Source organism: Oenanthe melanoleuca, chromosome 10 (assembly GCF_029582105.1).
Source record: "Oenanthe melanoleuca isolate GR-GAL-2019-014 chromosome 10, OMel1.0, whole genome shotgun sequence".
Taxonomy (NCBI): domain Eukaryota; kingdom Metazoa; phylum Chordata; class Aves; order Passeriformes; family Muscicapidae; genus Oenanthe; species Oenanthe melanoleuca.
Genome location: NC_079344.1, coordinates 4,894,102 through 4,911,347, shown reverse-complemented (window position 1 = coordinate 4,911,347; position 17,246 = coordinate 4,894,102). Strand labels below are relative to the sequence as shown.

Below are 17,246 nucleotides of genomic sequence, written 5' to 3'. Positions count from 1 at the left end.
TTTTTTTGTTTGTTTGTTTTTTTTGTTTTTTTTACTTTATTTTGCAGACATTGTTGAGTTTCAATTAAAGATACTGCTAACTGTGACAGAGAAATTAGGAGAGTCCTCCTTTGAATGCTATTTGAGACTTAAAGTCTTGTAAACGGCATCAGTAAGCAACAATGACCCTCCATACAGGAATTTTCAGACTAAAGTTTGAATCCATGGAGGCCTGGCCAGATGCAAGGAAAAAAAGCACACAGAGGTCTATTTATTACATATGGAGCAATGTCTGATTCCTATGAGGGTACAGCGAGGCAGGAAAGAATTCCTTTGTAATAACTTCAAAGGGATGTATTTAGAAACCAGCTTTTGTGGGTGACATATGTTGAAATGAGATTTGTTGGCTTATAAATTGGATATAAAACTTCTTGATGTTCCACACAGAAAGTAGACTCATGCCTGACTGTGAACCAGCAATAGGCAATGTCTCCTGGATTGGACAGAGTGGCCCTGGATGTGGTGGGGAGACTCTGCAGGGGAGTGTCAGAACCAAAGAATGTAAATGTTGCTGTTTGTCATCATCAAAACCATTACATCTGTGGTGGTGCTTTCCAAGTGGAGGATACCAACATACAGCCAGGGTAAAAGCAGCAGATACTTGCTCTGTAGTAACTAATATTTTTACTGAGAAAGTAAAGGCAGTGGAAGTATCTCAAGAAATACATAGAGATTTCTACAGAGCTACAATTTGAAGAGAAGGCATTTTGACTGGCCTGCTTGGATGCAGGTTGTTACTAGGTAATGCTGGGGCTGAATCATCTGTTTCAGACCTCTGCTTTTCCTTTGCATCTGCCAGAGTTTCCAGGGGTTTGTTTGTGTGTATGTACCTGATTAGAGTAGCAGGCAACTGTGGGGTGTTAAGTCATTGTTTTTCTGCTCTCTTGCTGATGACTACACTGATGATCATGTACAGTCACCTTTTCAGAGGCAGGTTGTGTATTTTTTGTGTATTGCTGATAGGACTTCTCACGGGAAAGGGGGTTTTTGCCATTTTGTGCTGATGCTGTGGCAGTTGGGAATCTCACTGAGAAGGTTTTATACTGGTGTTTTAGGCCACATAAATGTCTGCGACAGCACAGGGAGTTGCTGTCTTTGTGCAGCCTTAAGCACTTCCAGAGCAGGTCCTGGTTTTCTCCTTTGCTTTATGTTTCTGATTTTCCGGAACATTCTCCTTTTGCAGCAAAACCAACAATTCTTGTTCTCTGCCTCAAGAATGTATTTTTTAAATGTCTCATATGCCAAAACAGAATTCCTTTTGCTGTTTTTGAGAACAGAAGACAGATAACAATGCCCATCTTACTAGAACAAGTAAAGATGACAAAATAGTTATGTTTTGTTTCTTTATTCCCCTATATCATCAGGTTATATACTGACTTGTATGATGATCTTCACATGCAGCAGCAGTTGGAATCCCTGTTAATTTAGGGTTGTCTGTAATCAAGCAGCTCTCATAGTTCAGGAGAGCCACAGTGGTCAGAGGGCTGGGTCCTCAGTATGTGCTTATGCTGCACCTGTAGAGCTGGTTCCCTGGGGAGGCATCTTTTAAGTTTAGTTCTGTTAAGGTCTTTTAAATAGAATTTGTATATGCAAAATCTTCCTCTGGACATTGACACATCTCTTACCTACTGCTTTTCAAATATTCCTGCAAGACTTCAGGCCTTACCACGCTCAAGCTGTGCTTCTGGCTAGAACAGGGTCTCTGCTTTATTATGTCCTGAAATACATGTATTGAAACATAATCTTCAAACTGAGTTGTGGAGGAAATCTTCACTGTGCTCTAGATAGTGCCACTGCTTGTTATGTCTCTACATGACTTGTCTTTGAACTCAGTAGAGAACAAGGCAAAAACTATGATATTAATAGCTCTGTTTATACATTTTTAATGCATTCAATTCGTTGTGGATAGCTTCATTAATGTTAAATGTGGTTCTAAATATGGACGGGAATAAGTGTTTTCTTTTGAAAACCTCTGGAGTCTGGCATGTCGGCTGGCCTCTTGCATTAACTGCCGTTCCATTCACGCTGTCTTTCTCTTTGTTGCAGGAGCTATTGTGACAATCTTGGCTACCACCCATTAAGTGCTGCTGACTTTGGAAAGATCATGAAAAATGTCTTTCCAAATATGAAGGCCCGTCGTCTAGGCACAAGAGGCAAATCAAAATATCCTTTGCTAGAACGCTTCTCAGTAACAACTTCTGCACTTGTCTCGAGAACATCTGTCCTTGTGGCTTAACTACTGACTAAATGTAGAAGTAATGTTGAATAAAAAATGCCAACACTTTTCCAACATTCTTTAAAAATTATTAGTTGCAGTAGTGTTAGGTTGCAAGATGTAACTTTGGAAACAAGTACTTTAATTTAGGTTCTGGCACTTAAGTTGTCACAGCAGCAAGGCAACAAAAAAGTTTTATAATTTAGTGCAAAGAGAGATACTGGAATAAAGGAACCAAAACCGTTAGTGATTTTCAAACCAGGTTTTTCATCAGCCAGAATATTTTCTTTTCTGAGCTGGGGATTGCACCTTCCCATGAAAACCCTTAGAAGCCATGGTGAAGTAATGCCCTTCCTGCTGCATTCCCCAGGGCTGGCTCTCCCTGCATCCTAACATGCTGGGTAGGCAAGGCTCCTGCAGTAAGCAGGGGAGGAAGAGCATGAAAAGGCTAAAAGGCACTGAGGCCCTTGTAGGCCCTAATTAAAAAACACTCAGAAGTAACAGTAATGATATGGATACTTACACTGGGCTTTGCCAGGTCTCACTTGAAGCATGCACTTAGAGAATTAAATGCTTGCAGGCAGCCCAGAATTGCTTGTCTTTCATTGAGGAAAAAAACCTTCCATATTGCAGTAAAAGAAGTTAATGTGTCAGTTCAACTGTTTCATAAAATACTGTGTTAGATTATCTAGCAGTGAAATCTGAAACTTAGTACTTATATTTGAGTAGAGCTAGAGAAGTGTTGAGGAAGAAATCATGCGATGTAATTGTAGCTTGACCCAGGGGATCTCTTTAAATTCTATTTCTAATGTTTCTAATTCAGAATGATCAAAATGTGACCTTGTCTCACACTTACTGTAATTCCCAGGCTCCTTAGATTTCTTTTACTGTAATTATGCTCCATCCAGGTTAATGTAAGCACTTGCAAACTCCATGGTCTAGGAAAGAATATAGACATATTTACAGAATTAGTGATCCTGGAAAGGATTTGTGTGTCATGAAGACATTGTGTGTGAATTCCCTGACTAATTCTGTGGAGAGGAAAAAAAAAAAAAGACTGATTTAATTTTTAGACCTATAAACAAGTGAGCATGAGTAATAAAGAGAGCTTATTTTGTGTTTAATAATTTGTCAGTGTAAGAAAAAGTCTGTCTTTATATTTATTTTTTTTAATAATAAAAATATAAATAAGTCTGCCTTTATATTTTTATAATTATCATGAATGAGGAGAGGGTTCCTCAAAAGTGGTATGAAATCTTAGGAATAAATGCATTCATCAGGCACTTTATCTTGTCCTGGGAAACTTCAGTTCCTGAAGTTTCCTGAACTTCCTGAAGGAAGTCCTTCAGGAGAAGGAAACAAAGTAGAACCTAAATTGGAGAATGCATTTTTTAGTAGTGATTAACTTTTTTTCTTTTTTTTTTTTTTTTATTCTCCCATCTTGTTTTAGAAAGAGAGTTTAGTAAAAATGTATGTTAATGATTTGAATATTGAGTAGCTAATTGAAGCTGCCTGGCATGGTCTAGTGCTTTTTCTAAGTCATCAAATAAAATTAATCATAACCAGCATCTCTGCATAGATTGAGAAACCAATGACCTGGCCAAGAATGCAGCCATTGATAGACTTTTGATTCTGGCTGGCTGTGAGGTCATACTAATGACAGGAATTCTTAGTTCTGTGTTGGGTTTGCTTTTGAAGCTTATGAGAGTTATCAGAGGAATTACTGCTCTTCTCTCCTATCCCCCAGCTAACAAGCAAACAATGTAGACCTTAATTGTTGTTCACATATTGCTACAGTGGACTGAGGAAGAAGGCTTTTGTGCATATGCCAACACTGCCCAACCTCGACTTTCATAAAACTGGAGATGGGGTACGATATATATTTGCTTATTTATATATATTTCTACATGCTAACATTTCTTATGTTGTTTTTCTGTCAGAACTTTTCAAAAGAAAGCGAAGATCTATGCAGCTTTTAAGATTTTTCTTTACAATTCTTATATTCTGAATCGTTTAATTTTCTTTTCTGTAAAGTTCATGATGAACTGCAATACTCAAACTAATTTAGGAGGTGAAGAAGACTTCCACAGCGTTCCTATCCACCATATACATGTTTTTAACTCTGATTCTGTTTCATGTTTACTGTGTTTTAAGTCAGTGCTAGGGAAGAGACACCCCAGTGAAAGATGCAGTTCCTGGGTAATAGTGACTACTGAGTTGACAAGACTCTGGATACAGGGGAAATCAATTGTTGATGCTCCAAATGTTAGGATTCTGTCTGTGATTTTCTTTCAGAAATGTCAATTCCATATAATGCCTTTGGAAGCAACCCATAGATTATGCTCAAGACATTTAATTTTGAAAGATAGCAATGTGATCTCATTCTCATAACTTCATGTCAAACTGTGAACATATTACTTCCAACTTTTGGTGTGATTCTGGTAATTTGCTTTTATTTTTGTTTTCATGCCTTAATGATCCTTATTAATTAGAGTAACCTTTCCTCCTTTGTTTGGTTTAGTTGGATGGAGCAGAGCCATCGGGGCAGCTGCAAAGTGCTGATGAGGAGGTCGTCTCTGCAGCCTGCCGCCTTGTTTGTGAATGGGCCCAGAAAGTGCTGAGCCAGCCTTTTGATACAGTCTTGGAATTGGCTCGTTTCCTTGTCAAAAGTCACTATATTGGTACCAAGTCAATGGCAGCTTTAACAGTGATGGCAGGGGCACCAGCAGGTAATGAGATAATGCTGAATGTTGAAATGGGGGAATCTTACTGCTGAGAGTAGTAACAGCTTGGTTTGAGGAAGCATTTCTGTTCAGGGCAAACTTAAACACTGACTCTGAGCACTGAGCATTCATTTATGTGATTTTAGTCACATTGCTGCAAATTACTGTTCTTGCTGGTAGTCTGGGTAAAAGTCTGAATATCAGCACTGGTGTCAGGTTTAGATGCTGATCCTCCCATTGCTCTGATGAGGACCCTGGTCTTTTAAAGCACTTCCGGGCATGTGAGTACTTGTGCTGAACTTATATCCTTGGCTAGAACAGGAGTTTGGTGCTGCCTCAATGCTGGTTTATAGATAGACTGCTGGTGTAGCTGTGTTTCTATCTGCTAACTTACCCTCATTTGGAAACAATTTTCTGTCAAGAGCACATTTTTTTTGTGTGGTTTCCTTCCTTCTGCATGCTCAAAATCAGTCACTTAATCATTTAAACTGTGTTTTGGTGACCATGGATAAAGCAAATTACAAAAATGAAGGATGAGAAGGCAAATGCAGGTGCACAACATACCCCCAGACTTACCTGTGAGAAGTTCTGACTAGGCCTATCAAGCAAAATGTCTTCAGATCAAGGCCAGCCTCTCGAGACAGTTCTAAATGGAAAGTGGTGTTCAGGTGATCCCCTTCTGGGACCCTTTTTCCTTCCACCTCTCTTTCCTTTATTCCAGCTTGGACCTGACAGATGGCAGTGGTGGGTTTTCCTGCTTGTATGCTCCATTGTGACCTAATGCTTGGCTACATTGGTTGTGCTAGAAGGGACACTCAGGGTATGAACAGTCCTTCTCATGTAGCTTCTCCCCCTCACTTCCTTCAAGACAAGATGGTTTTCCTTCAAGGAAAAGGGCAGTTACTTCTAGTGCATGCCTCTGTGGTTTGGATAGTCATTTTAGAAGAGATTTTTCCTAGCATGACAAAAAAAAATATTTCCATTCCTCTTGCAGGGAACTACAATATCTCTGTGCATTAACTGAGAAAAAAAAACAACTTCTACTGTCAAAGAAAAGTTTGAGGATTTTTTGCTTACCAATATTACTTGCCCATATAGAAGAATTGTGTGCCAGTAATTTCAATATATTTGGGCATTTCACTGCTCTGTGAAGAAGAAATTGTGGAGACATGTTATCACATTTAACCTCTTGTGCTTCATGCATACTTCTGCTGAGAGAGTGGGCTCCCACATCACAGTTCCTAAGCATGTGCTGGGCATGAAAACCAAATACTTTGGTTTAGTATTGTAAAATTAGTATCAATAAAACCAGTAAAGGAGTAAAATGGTGTGGATTAATATACAATTAGTAGTTACTTTAAAACTCTGTAACCTCAAAATGTAAATAAAACAATGTTAAAGCGTTTCTAAAGGGGTAGTTTAGCAAGGTTATTTGGTCTCTAAGGAGCATGCTAATCCTCTTGATTGTTAATAAACAGAAGATCATAAACGTGATGTGATTGTGTAAGGGAAATTAGTACTAGCTGCACTAAGGACACCAAGTCTGTTTTCTCCCTGAAAGCAGCACTTGCTTGCTTTGTGATTAGCAAAGTAATTTCTCCAGGAAAAAAATGTTCTTCCATCCTAATTTCCATTGTTTTTTCAACTTTTTCTTCTTTTTTTTTCCTGAAGACTTCTCTTTTTGCCATTTTTCCCTCATTATGCCGGATCACACAGAAGTTTAGATTCATTCTGATACTAGATGCACTATATTTAATGCCTTGGCCATTAGGTAATGTCATCTGCTCAGAACTGGTCCTCTATGACACAGACTCACAGCTTTCTAGAAATATTTTTCATTTAAAGCTGCCCTATAACCGGTAACAAAACAAACCCGCGGCAGGTTTGGATTTTAAAGCTCATCTGAAACGTGCTCGCCGCCCTCTGCTGCCGGTTCAGTGAAGTGCGCCGGGCTGGGATTGTGCTGACACATACGCTGCCATTTGACTTTACTAGAAACAAGAGAGCCATACAGAGTATTTCAGTAGCTTTTGCCCAGCTTGTCTAACAGGCAGAGATTTTTTCCACAAATGTGGAAATAAACTGAAACTGAATAGGTTTAAGCATGAAGTGGATGAGACAAACTCATGGAGGAGGTGTTTGCAGAATGGTTTGGAGATGCCTGCCATGTATTCTCTGTTAGATACAGAAGCAGCACCACAGTAGACAGAGTACATTTGGTTATTAATTCTCCTTCTTTTGTTTTCAGGAATAAAAGGGATCCCCCAGCCCTCAGCTTTTATACCTACTGCTGAAAGTAATTCTTTTCAACCACAAGTGAAAACTCTGCCATCTCCTGTTGATGCTAAGCAGCAGCTGCAGCGTAAGATCCAGAAGAAGCAGCAAGAACAGAAACTGCAGTCTCCTTTGCCAGGAGAGTCTCCAGTAAAGAAAACAGAAGGCACTGCAACCAATGGTGTGACCAGTATATCTAATGGAAGTCCTGCCATTCTGTCCCCTCCACCTATTGGCATTGTTGTGGCTGCTGTCCCCAGCCCCATACCGGTAATGCTCTCCAGCAGTTGTCTAGAGAATTCTACATTGCCAGTAACTAAGCAATGGTGTCAGTGGATTAGAACAGTTTCCTTTCAAAGGCTTGTGTGCCTTGATGCTTTTCTGTCTGAGCTGTGTTATACCACATTAGTTACAGGGTTGATACAGAGGCAGCAGAATTCTGATCATGTAACGTAGGCCAAGTTCATCTTTGAAATCATTAAAGTGAGCCTTGACATGAATTTTAACCAGATGAGAGAGCTGACACCCATTGTGTGGGTTACTGAGGCCCTAATATGGAATCTAAATAGTCTTTCATTGACCCAGTGCATTTAGTGACAGGTACAATTTTATTTTGTATGAATGTCTGTAGTACAGAACATTTTTGTCCTTCAGCTATGTAAAATTGGGCTAGGCAGTACAGAAGGTTGTTTAGCTTCAAGATGTTCGCTGTGCTGTTCATTTTGATAGGTAAGCCAGTTTTTCTGCCTGATAGTGAGTTTGTATTTAACTCACTTTTGAAACCTTAACAATGAGCAGTATTTTGAACACATCCTCTCCTCTTCAGCCTTTGTATGTCTGTCTTTTTGTCCCAGGTGGTAAAGGATTGGATGAGAATGGCCCTTTCATTAGCAAAAGAGCAAACTAATGTGTACACCAGTGCCTCATGCCTTAAAAACAGAAAGCATACATCTTCTACCAGTCCTTATACAGAGGAATAGAAATTGTCCTGACAAGTAGAAGAGCTTATTTTGTTTCAAACTGACATTTGCTAGCTTTGGTGTGTTCAGCTCTGTTGTCTTTCACCTTTAAAATGCTTGGAGCTGAGGTAATGTGTGGGCTTTGGGGACTTCTTCCTTCGTTGCCACGCCTTTTCTTTTTCTCTCTGCAGGTGCCAAGGACCAGGCAGTTGGTGACATCTCCAAGTCCCATGGGATCGTCTGAGAGCAAGGTCCTGCCGCTCAATGTTCAGGTGGTCACTCAGCACATGCAATCAGTCAAGCAGCCGCCAAAGACTCCCCAGAACGTTCCCGCCAGCCCCGTTGGTGACCGCTCTGCCCGGCATCGCTACCCGCAGATCCTACCCAAGCCAGCAAACACCAGTGCTCTCACCATCCGCTCTCCCACCACGGTGCTATTCACCAGTAGCCCAATCAAGACTGTTGTGCCAGCTCCACATGTGAATTCCTTAAATGTGGTAAAAATGACAGCAATATCTCTTGCCCCGAGCAGCAGTAGTGTGCCCGTCAAACAGACACCTTCAGTGAGCACTAGTGCAGGAGCAGTGGAAGAAGGGAGGACTGGTCCACAGATCAAAAATGGATCTGTTGTTTCACTTCAGTCTCCAGGATCTAAGCCTAGCACTGCCGTCGCTACGCCTGCAGTCAAGATCAAAACGGAACCAGAAGCATTGCTGGATGAGAACTCTGCACAGGGCCAAGAGAGCTCTGACATGTCTAAATCCATAAAGGCAACCCCTGACCTGCCTCCTGCACAGCTAATTAATTTTGAGGTTGCAGCCCTGAAGGTTTCAACGGATGATGTCATGGAGCTAAAACCAGGTAAGGGCTGTGATCAGGAAGCTGAAGAAGCAGGGACCAAATATAAGACACAGTCTGATGAAATCACACCAGTTTCTTCAGCAGGCAATAATCAAAACACTCTTAAGATCACAGTTGCCAGTCAAAACTTGTCCAGCACCAGCATCAATTCACCTCCTACTGGTGAGTCTATGACTAAAGACAAAACATGCAGTAAAAGTCCAAGAAAGCGACAACCTTCCACGCTTCAGGATTCCCAGTTACCACCTGTAAAGAAACCACTAGTGGAGCAGTTTGCAGCTGGTAATGCTGTGGAGAGTCAAAAAGCTAACAATGTTAAGAAGGCTCTGAAGGTTGGATCATTAGCTAACAGTGACAATACAGCAACACTTGCTCAAGTTCCCAGCAAGGTACCAGTGACTGTACCTGTACCTTCTACAGCTGCTGCAAACTTAACAACAGACCTTTCTTTGAGCACCAATTTAAATACCTGTGATCCTGCTTTAGAACAGCAGCTTGCATCAGCATCATCTCCAGATATAAAGGTAAAATTGGAAGGAAACTTGTTTATCATAGAAAATGATTCAAAATCTGATGGCAGCTTTAACCCAAATACGTGGCACCATATCACCAAAACCTCTGATTTTGCATCTGTGAATTGTGATCAACAGCAAGATATCAGTGTTATGACTATTGCTGGGCACTCTGGCTCTAGTGACTTACAGGAATCTGCGTGGGAGCCGGTGCACTGTGAAGGGATACAGCAGGATGTGTACAGCCAGCAGCTACAGAGCCAGATCCAGGACTCCTTGGATCAAATACAAGCACAGTCTTCAAATCAGTTACCTCTGCAGTCTGAGCTGAAAGAGTTTGAGCATACAGTCCCTCAGTCAAATGAAAACTTCTTTTCATTTGATGACGACCTTACCCAGGACAGCATTGTGGAGGAGCTGGTGCTCATGGAGGAGCAAATGTCCATGAATAACTCCCATCCTTATGGTGGTTGTCTGGGAATGACAATTCAGACTCAGGCTGCAGCTCAAGGAGCTCCCGTGTCATCTCATCCAAGCAGCACGCACTTTTACCATTCGATCCATAACAACAGCACTCCAATACACACTCCCACCCCCACCCCTACCCCGACTCCCACCCCTACCCCGACTCCAACACCCACCTCTGAAATGATTGCTGGATCTCAGAACATGTCGAGGGAGAGCCCTTGTTCGAGGCTGGCTCAGACGACTCCCGTAGACAGCGCCCTAGGAAGCAGCCGGCACACGCCCATTGGCACACCCCATTCCAACTGCAGCAGTAGTGTCCCTCCAAGTCCTGTGGAATGCCGAAACCCGTTTGCATTTACTCCCATCAGCTCTAGTATGGCTTACCATGATGCCAGCATCATATCAAGTAGCCCTGTGAAGCCAATGCAGCGGCCTATGGCTACCCATCCTGACAAAACCAAGCTCGAGTGGATGAATAATGGCTACAGTGGGGTTAGTAATTCCTCAGTTGCAAATCATGGCATCCTTACAAGCTACCAGGAGCTGGTGGAAGATCGCTTCAGGAAACCTCACGCTTTTGCAGTTCCCGGCCAGTCATACCAGTCTCAGCCGCGCCACCACGACACTCACTTCGGCCGCGTGACTCCTGTTTCACCTGTGCAGCACCAGGCAGCCCCTGTCAGTAGCACTACCAAGCAGGAGGGCTTTGCTGTTCCTGCTCCTTTGGACAACAAAGGAACTGGTTCATCTCTCAACAACAGTCTGAGATGCCGGAGTGTGAGCCCTGCTGTCCATCGCCAGCGTAATCTCAGTGGAAGCACTGTTTACCCTGTGTCAAATATACCACGCTCTAATCTGACACCTTTTGGAAGTCCAGTGACTCCCGAAGTTCACAATGTATTTGCTAATATCCATGCAGACACCAGTGCCAATAACATAGCACAGAGAAGCCAGTCAGTCCCATTGACTGTGATGATGCAGACGGCCTTCCCGTCTCTTCAGAAACAAACAAACACTAAAAAAATAACCAATGTGTTGTTAAACAAACTTGATTCTGATAGTGATGATGCAGTGAGAGGTTTGGGAATGAACAACATGCCCTCAAATTACACAGCCAGGATGAATCTCACTCAGATTTTGGAGACATCCACTGCTTTTCCTAGTGCCAACCCACAAAGTATGATCAATTCCAGCACTTCAGTTTATGAATTCCAAACACCAAATTACCTCACAAAAAATAGCAGCACCGATCAGATCAGTTTTTCTTCTGGAGATAACCAAGCACAATCAGACATCGGAGAGCAGCAATTAGATTTTAGCAGCACTGTAAAAGACCTTTTAGGGGAGGACAGTCTGCCAACAAACCAGCAGCTGGTGAATCAGGTGGCATCAGATCTCAATAACGTTGCATCTGTCTTTCCCAGCGACATCAGGTTGTCTTCCGAGCTCTCAGGCAGCATTAACGATCTGAACACTTTAGACACAAATCTACTGTTTGATCCAGGTCGTCAGCAGGGACAAGATGATGATGCTACACTGGAGGAATTAAAAAATGACCCCTTGTTTCAACAAATCTGCAATGAATCCATTAACTCAATGACTGCATCAGGTTTTGAGTGGATGGAGAGTAAGGATCATCCTGCTGTTGAAATGTTGGGTTAATCTTGTTTTATAATATGTATGTAGCACACTGTATCTAACAGACAGACGTATTGTATTTGTCTTAATGGAAGTGCCTCCCGCAGCAGAAACACTTGCTATGTATTGTGGCATTTTTTAAAAAAGTTTGCTGTACCTGTTGCTCATTCTTCAGTAAGGAAAAAGCAGTCTTACCAATTTTAAACAAATCTCTGAAGGTGATGGGCTATCAAAGAGCCAGTATTAAAATTTGAAATTTGGAGTGTTTCCCATTCAACATTTCTTGTTTTAGCAAATAAAGAAGTGGTTAATGGCAGCCAGTAATAACAGCTATGGTTGATGCTTTGGGAGGGTTTTAATTCAAGCTCGTTAGTAAGCTTTCCATACTTTGTATTGGTTGTTACTTCTTAGTAGGTGATCTTTACTTTGTCATCCAGGTTTGAAATGCAGGGTGCCTGCAGGTAGGTGAGGTGGTGGGGAGTGGGTACAAGTGGACCAGGTGACATGCAGATGCCTGATCATTGTGTAGCTGTCTGGAGCATTGCTTGAGGGTGAACTTTGGGAAATCTCTAGCACTGGTGCCATTGGCATCTCCAGTAAAATGCAGAGATGGGAAAAGCTAACAGGAATGATCAAGGAAAAAGATGCACTAAATTTTTTTATTTAAGGGAAATAAATCTATGTAGTTATTTTATCCATTAATATTCATTACATACTTGATATTTTAGTTCTCATGTCAATGTTTTTATATTAGATAAAATTAATGCAAAAAGATTTTGAGCACTGAGATTTAATCTAGGCATAAACCCTATTTTAAAGTGATAGGTACTGTTTATCAATGCTAGAGAAGGAACATGATATTTTCCCTCCTTTTTTCCTTTTTTTTTAAATAGAGAGCTGCTGGAGCTCATTAAAATACTGTTTCTAAATGTTACTCTTTTTTTTAAGTTTGCTCTTTCCTAACCCAGTGGAGGGCGTAGGAAGATGTTATTTTCTCTCTATTTAGTAGGTTGAGCTTTTCTGTCTTTCTTGCTCGTTCTCTTTCTCTCAAACAAAAGATTATTAAAATATTAGAAAATGTGGTTAATCTAAAAATATTTCATATAGAGCCATAATACTGCCAGGCACTTTACAGATACACAGTAAGACCCATGATCTTTCTTTTGGTAAAACTTCTTTTAAAAGAAGTTCTTACTGTTTTGGAAGCCTGAATTCTGTTTTCAAAAGTAATTTGACAGGGTCAATGAATCTAATTTTTAGTATTATTATTTTTTTTAAAAGACAAAAAATGCTGCCCCTCTGGAAAATGAGAATTAGACTTCCGTCCCACTGGTTCAGTCAAACCAAAAAGACCTTTTGTTTTATCAGCATGGTATACATGGATCTGTAATGGTCAAAAGACCCAGCTATGGGTATTTACTCAGCTATGGCCTTGAAGCTAGAAAGAGGACTTGCAGAAGCAGGTTTTTACAAAAGAAGTGATGCACTGAGTATGCTACAATACTATCCCTTAAGCCTAGTATAAAATGGATTACTTTGCCTGTGACTTGACACAAAGCAGAAGATAGAGAAGGAAAAATTTTCTTCTTTTGCATTTCTTTGATGGATGGTCATGAAGTTTATGAAGGGGGAGATTCAGTAAACCCCACTAGATTCCTCTAAGGGGAAGATGCTGAGATTTTCATGTGATTTGTGTTTTTCTTTAAGTGTCTTGGTGGTCTCCTGTTTCTTCAGTTTTTGAAAATGACTCGAGATCCCAGTACTGGTCAATTTTTTTTTTTGGCAGTGCTGATTCAACTTGTGCTGCTGCATTGGCACTGAAGGTGCTGGAATATCATGGCTTCTCTTGCCCTTGCCCCAATTCATCACTAGTTTATGGCTTCTTCTGCAGAGACAAACAGTTGTGCCAAGCTGTAGCACCTTATGGGGGCCTGATTTCACTGTGCTTGCAACAGAAGATTTGCCACTTCATCAGGAACAAACCTGGAGAGTTCTGATCCCTCCTTGAAGCACAAGGGTGTTGCGATAATGTAGTTTGCTTTAAGACCAAGTGACTCTTCCAAGGCAATGGGGAGGAGACAAAGATGCATAGTGACCTGCTTGTTGTCCTGCCAGGTGTCTGTCAGTAAGACTTGAACCATTTTTCTTGTAGACTAAAGTTGCTGAAGGCAGGGCTTGAATTCTGTAATTGCCCATGGCCTTTTGACAGAGATGTGCTGAACATCCTCTCACCCTGGTGAGAGGATGGGTCTGAGAGACACTCAGCATCTTTTTGTTTCTGTTTTCTGACCCTGTGTGAAGTGCCAGCACTACTGTGAATAGGTGAAACCTGTTTGGATGGAGCTGGGAGGGTCCCTTCCAAGTGAGCTGTTGTGTGACTGTGACTCAGGGCCAGCTGCAGGAGTGCTGCCTGGCTGGCCTCACCTTGGGGTGCAGACACTGCCACTGCCTGGGGGAAGGAAGCTTAGCCTAACTGATAGGGTTTTTTACAAGATTTCTCACAAAAGCAAGAGTCGATTTAAAGTTGATGCATTCTAAATTATGCAGCCGTCACCAAAGGTTTTTAAAAGTGTGCTTAAAATTATCTTTAAATGCAAGCATTACATTGGGCCTAATATGTGACTTATTTAGCAGAAATATTGTAAAATCAGTGGGTTTAAAGCAAATATATGTTTAATTTTAAAAGTATTAAATTCGATAAGAATTGTTTCAAGTAAAATCCAAGGCACAGGCACAGCTTTGTACATTGGTATGTATCATTTTAGAGATGTTTGTGTGTTGGTGTTATAATTAATGTTAGGTCCCTGTACTTAGTGCTAGTTAGTTCTTTATGATACATTGAGACAGAGCACTACTGCACACCAAAGTATGCAATACCCAAAGGAAAATTCTGTGATCCTAACAAATGGAAGCCTGTCTTTGTCAGATACTCCAAAACTGAATTTGAGACAGTTCTGACCCCTTGTTTACATTATTGGCTTCCTACTAACATAAGAAATAAATTATTTTGATAGCAGTTTTTGCTAAAGTATACAAACTAGTGAATTTGTACCCTGTGTACAGTATTGCAGCAAACACTTTAAATTTGATTGCTTGGTTAGTCCAGCAAACTTTCTGGGTTCATATATTGCACTAAAATTCTGTTGAACCTGTGGCAGGCACATTCCTTAGGATAAATGCAACAAATACGGCCCACAGATTTAAAAAAAAGGCAAAACAAAAAAAAAAAACTTTTTAATGTGTTTCATTATTAAAAGGCAAAATGTCATTGAAAGTGACAGGTGAAATTGTCTTATGTAGCAATGTGCATTGATCTCAATGAGATATTTCTATTTTTGATTCTCTTACATGAGAATATTGCAGCAGGAAAAATTAAGTTTAGTTTGCTTCACCATGTTAATACATGATCACAAAACGTGCATGAGTGTTAATGACTTAATCTTGTACAGTACTAGATATATTCCTGTAACCACTTTTATTTTTTTTTATTCTTTTGCTGTATTGAAGCTGGTTCAGTGTTAACCAGGTGAGCATAGTTATTCACAAGTTATTTACTTTTTTATGTTAACTAATTCAGCTTAGTTATTGTTGAATATGTTCCTTTCTTGGATTATTTTTTATTGTTCTGGTGTTGAAAGACATTTTTGCATCATTTTATCATGATAAGAATTCATGAAGTAAATAATTTGCAAATAATTGCAATAAGCACTGATTTCCGAACTGAAAAGAAGGAAAGTGTTTCTTGTGCAGTGCATCTGAGGATCATTTAATAGTCTTGTACTATACTGTGCTTTATTTACTGCACCGTAAGGAAAGAAAAATCCCTGTTCCACATTTTCATTTAGTGCAGGAAATCCAGTTCTCCCCTCTTCCCCAGTGTTTTGTTGTCTGTTGTACTGCTGAAACTACAGTAGTTGAATATTGCAGTAGCATTTCAGTTATTTTTTTTATTGAAAGTGCTCAAAAATTGTTTTTTAAATGTTTTCAAAAACAATAAAAACATTTTATATTAAAATTATTTCTGGAGTTTTTTCTTTATATGGAAAATGTGCTTTAGGGCTGGCCTGAAACACAGAACTTTGTGCGATGACTGGTGACAGCTGCTCATTTGAACCTTGCTGCAATTGCTAAGCCCAGTGAAGCTGAGTGTGAAGGTGAATCTTCCTCGCTGGGGTGCCTTGGTCAGTCTTAGTCCCAGTGTTGGTTTCATGCCTGGGCGGTAGCTCTTGCTCTTGTAACATATAATATCTCATTGCTGGTGTTGCCATCTGCTGCGTTGCTGCTTGCCTGGTTTTGCTTTCCCATTTTCTGAGGTGCTCTTACAAGAAGGTGTTAATGTGGCTTGACTTGCTAACATAAAGGGGAAAATGTATACTTTGATCTATGGATTCCTGTATTTGGATTGTAAAATTGCATGTAAACCCTTCAGTACCCATCACAGTCTGTGTGAACAGGATGGAAAGGCATTGCCACAGGGCAGGAACTGGCTACAAGAAAAATGAGGGATGATAAATATTCAGGTTTTCATGCCAAAGAGATAGTGGTTTACAGACTACATCCTAGACTGTAGAGGTGCTGAGATGAGCTGGTGAGTGACAAGATTTGATGGTAGCACAAAATCACTTAGGCTCATCGACAAAGAAAAAGAATTGTCAGGGAGATATAAGACAACATAAGTGAAAGAAAATCAGAAAATAATTTTAACATGTCATGGAAGGAAATACTATTAATATATCTCACTGCATGCTAAACATGCTTTACAAAGAGTTCTCAATGAACAATTGGCAGACACACTTCATGTTCTACAGTCAGAAAAAATGCAAATTTAAAACTCCTAAGGTATGCGATGGAATATAATGTAGAAGATAATAGCAGGATACTTTAGAAATTGACAGTTCATCTGAAGTAATAACAGGTTTTAATTGGAACCTCTCAGCTGTAAATTTGAAAGAATTTGTCTTAATGGTTAATAAAAATGATCAAAAGAACTAACAAACTGTGAATGGAAATGTCATAACAGGAAAGATTTAAGAAGGTAGAAATCTTGGAACTGAAGTCATGAGCTTTGTAGGTTTCAAATTTACATGCTTAATAAAGACATCCAGAGTAAGTCCTAAACAATTACTTTGAAATATTTTTATATCTCCAGAAATACAAATCTGTATGTGTGAATGCAGCTGGTATTCCACAGAATTCCACCTCTGGGGTTAAGGATTGCTGTGTCAAATGAGGCAGTGGTTCATGTAGTCCATACAGTGTCTCTGGCAGCTGATACCTCTTCTCTGCAGCAGAGCTGCATTATTTCGTGGTCACAGAATAATGGTCTCTTTGGAAACTGCTCTAGACTCAAGAAACAGAAGCTCTGTCTGAAGCCAGTCAGAGTTAACCAATGCTGGTTATCTTGCTGCTCTCCTCCCTCTTTTAAAAATGGTACAAGTTAAGCTTTGAGAAGGAGACGAAATCAAAGAAAAATGTGTAATGAGGTTTACAAATTGGAGCAACACTGGGAAGTTATTCCCAGCTTAAGGAAGGAGCGGGGACCTGACTGTGTCCTTAA

The 17,246-nt window shown here is 40.4% G+C and overlaps 2 protein-coding genes across 2 annotated transcripts in view; one reads left to right on the top strand and one right to left on the bottom strand.

Annotated features, from left to right (window-relative positions):
• Positions 1–6,898, bottom strand: part of RAB27A (RAB27A, member RAS oncogene family) — a 276,869-nt gene extending 269,971 nt beyond the window's left edge. Inside the window, exon 1 of the mRNA XM_056499956.1 lies at positions 6,887–6,898. The gene's annotated coding sequence lies outside the window, so the exon portion shown is untranslated. The remainder of the gene's footprint in view (positions 1–6,886) is intronic.
• RFX7 (regulatory factor X7) overlaps positions 1–15,626 on the top strand; it is a 49,323-nt gene extending 33,697 nt beyond the window's left edge. Inside the window, exons 5-9 of the mRNA XM_056499943.1 lie at positions 2,086–2,206; positions 4,044–4,124; positions 4,776–4,983; positions 7,226–7,521; positions 8,402–15,626. Of these exons, the coding sequence (XP_056355918.1) occupies positions 2,086–2,206; positions 4,044–4,124; positions 4,776–4,983; positions 7,226–7,521; positions 8,402–11,713 (4,018 nt within the window). The 3' untranslated portion in view covers positions 11,714–15,626. The remainder of the gene's footprint in view (positions 1–2,085; positions 2,207–4,043; positions 4,125–4,775; positions 4,984–7,225; positions 7,522–8,401) is intronic.
• Positions 15,627–17,246: the final 1,620 nt, after the last annotated feature.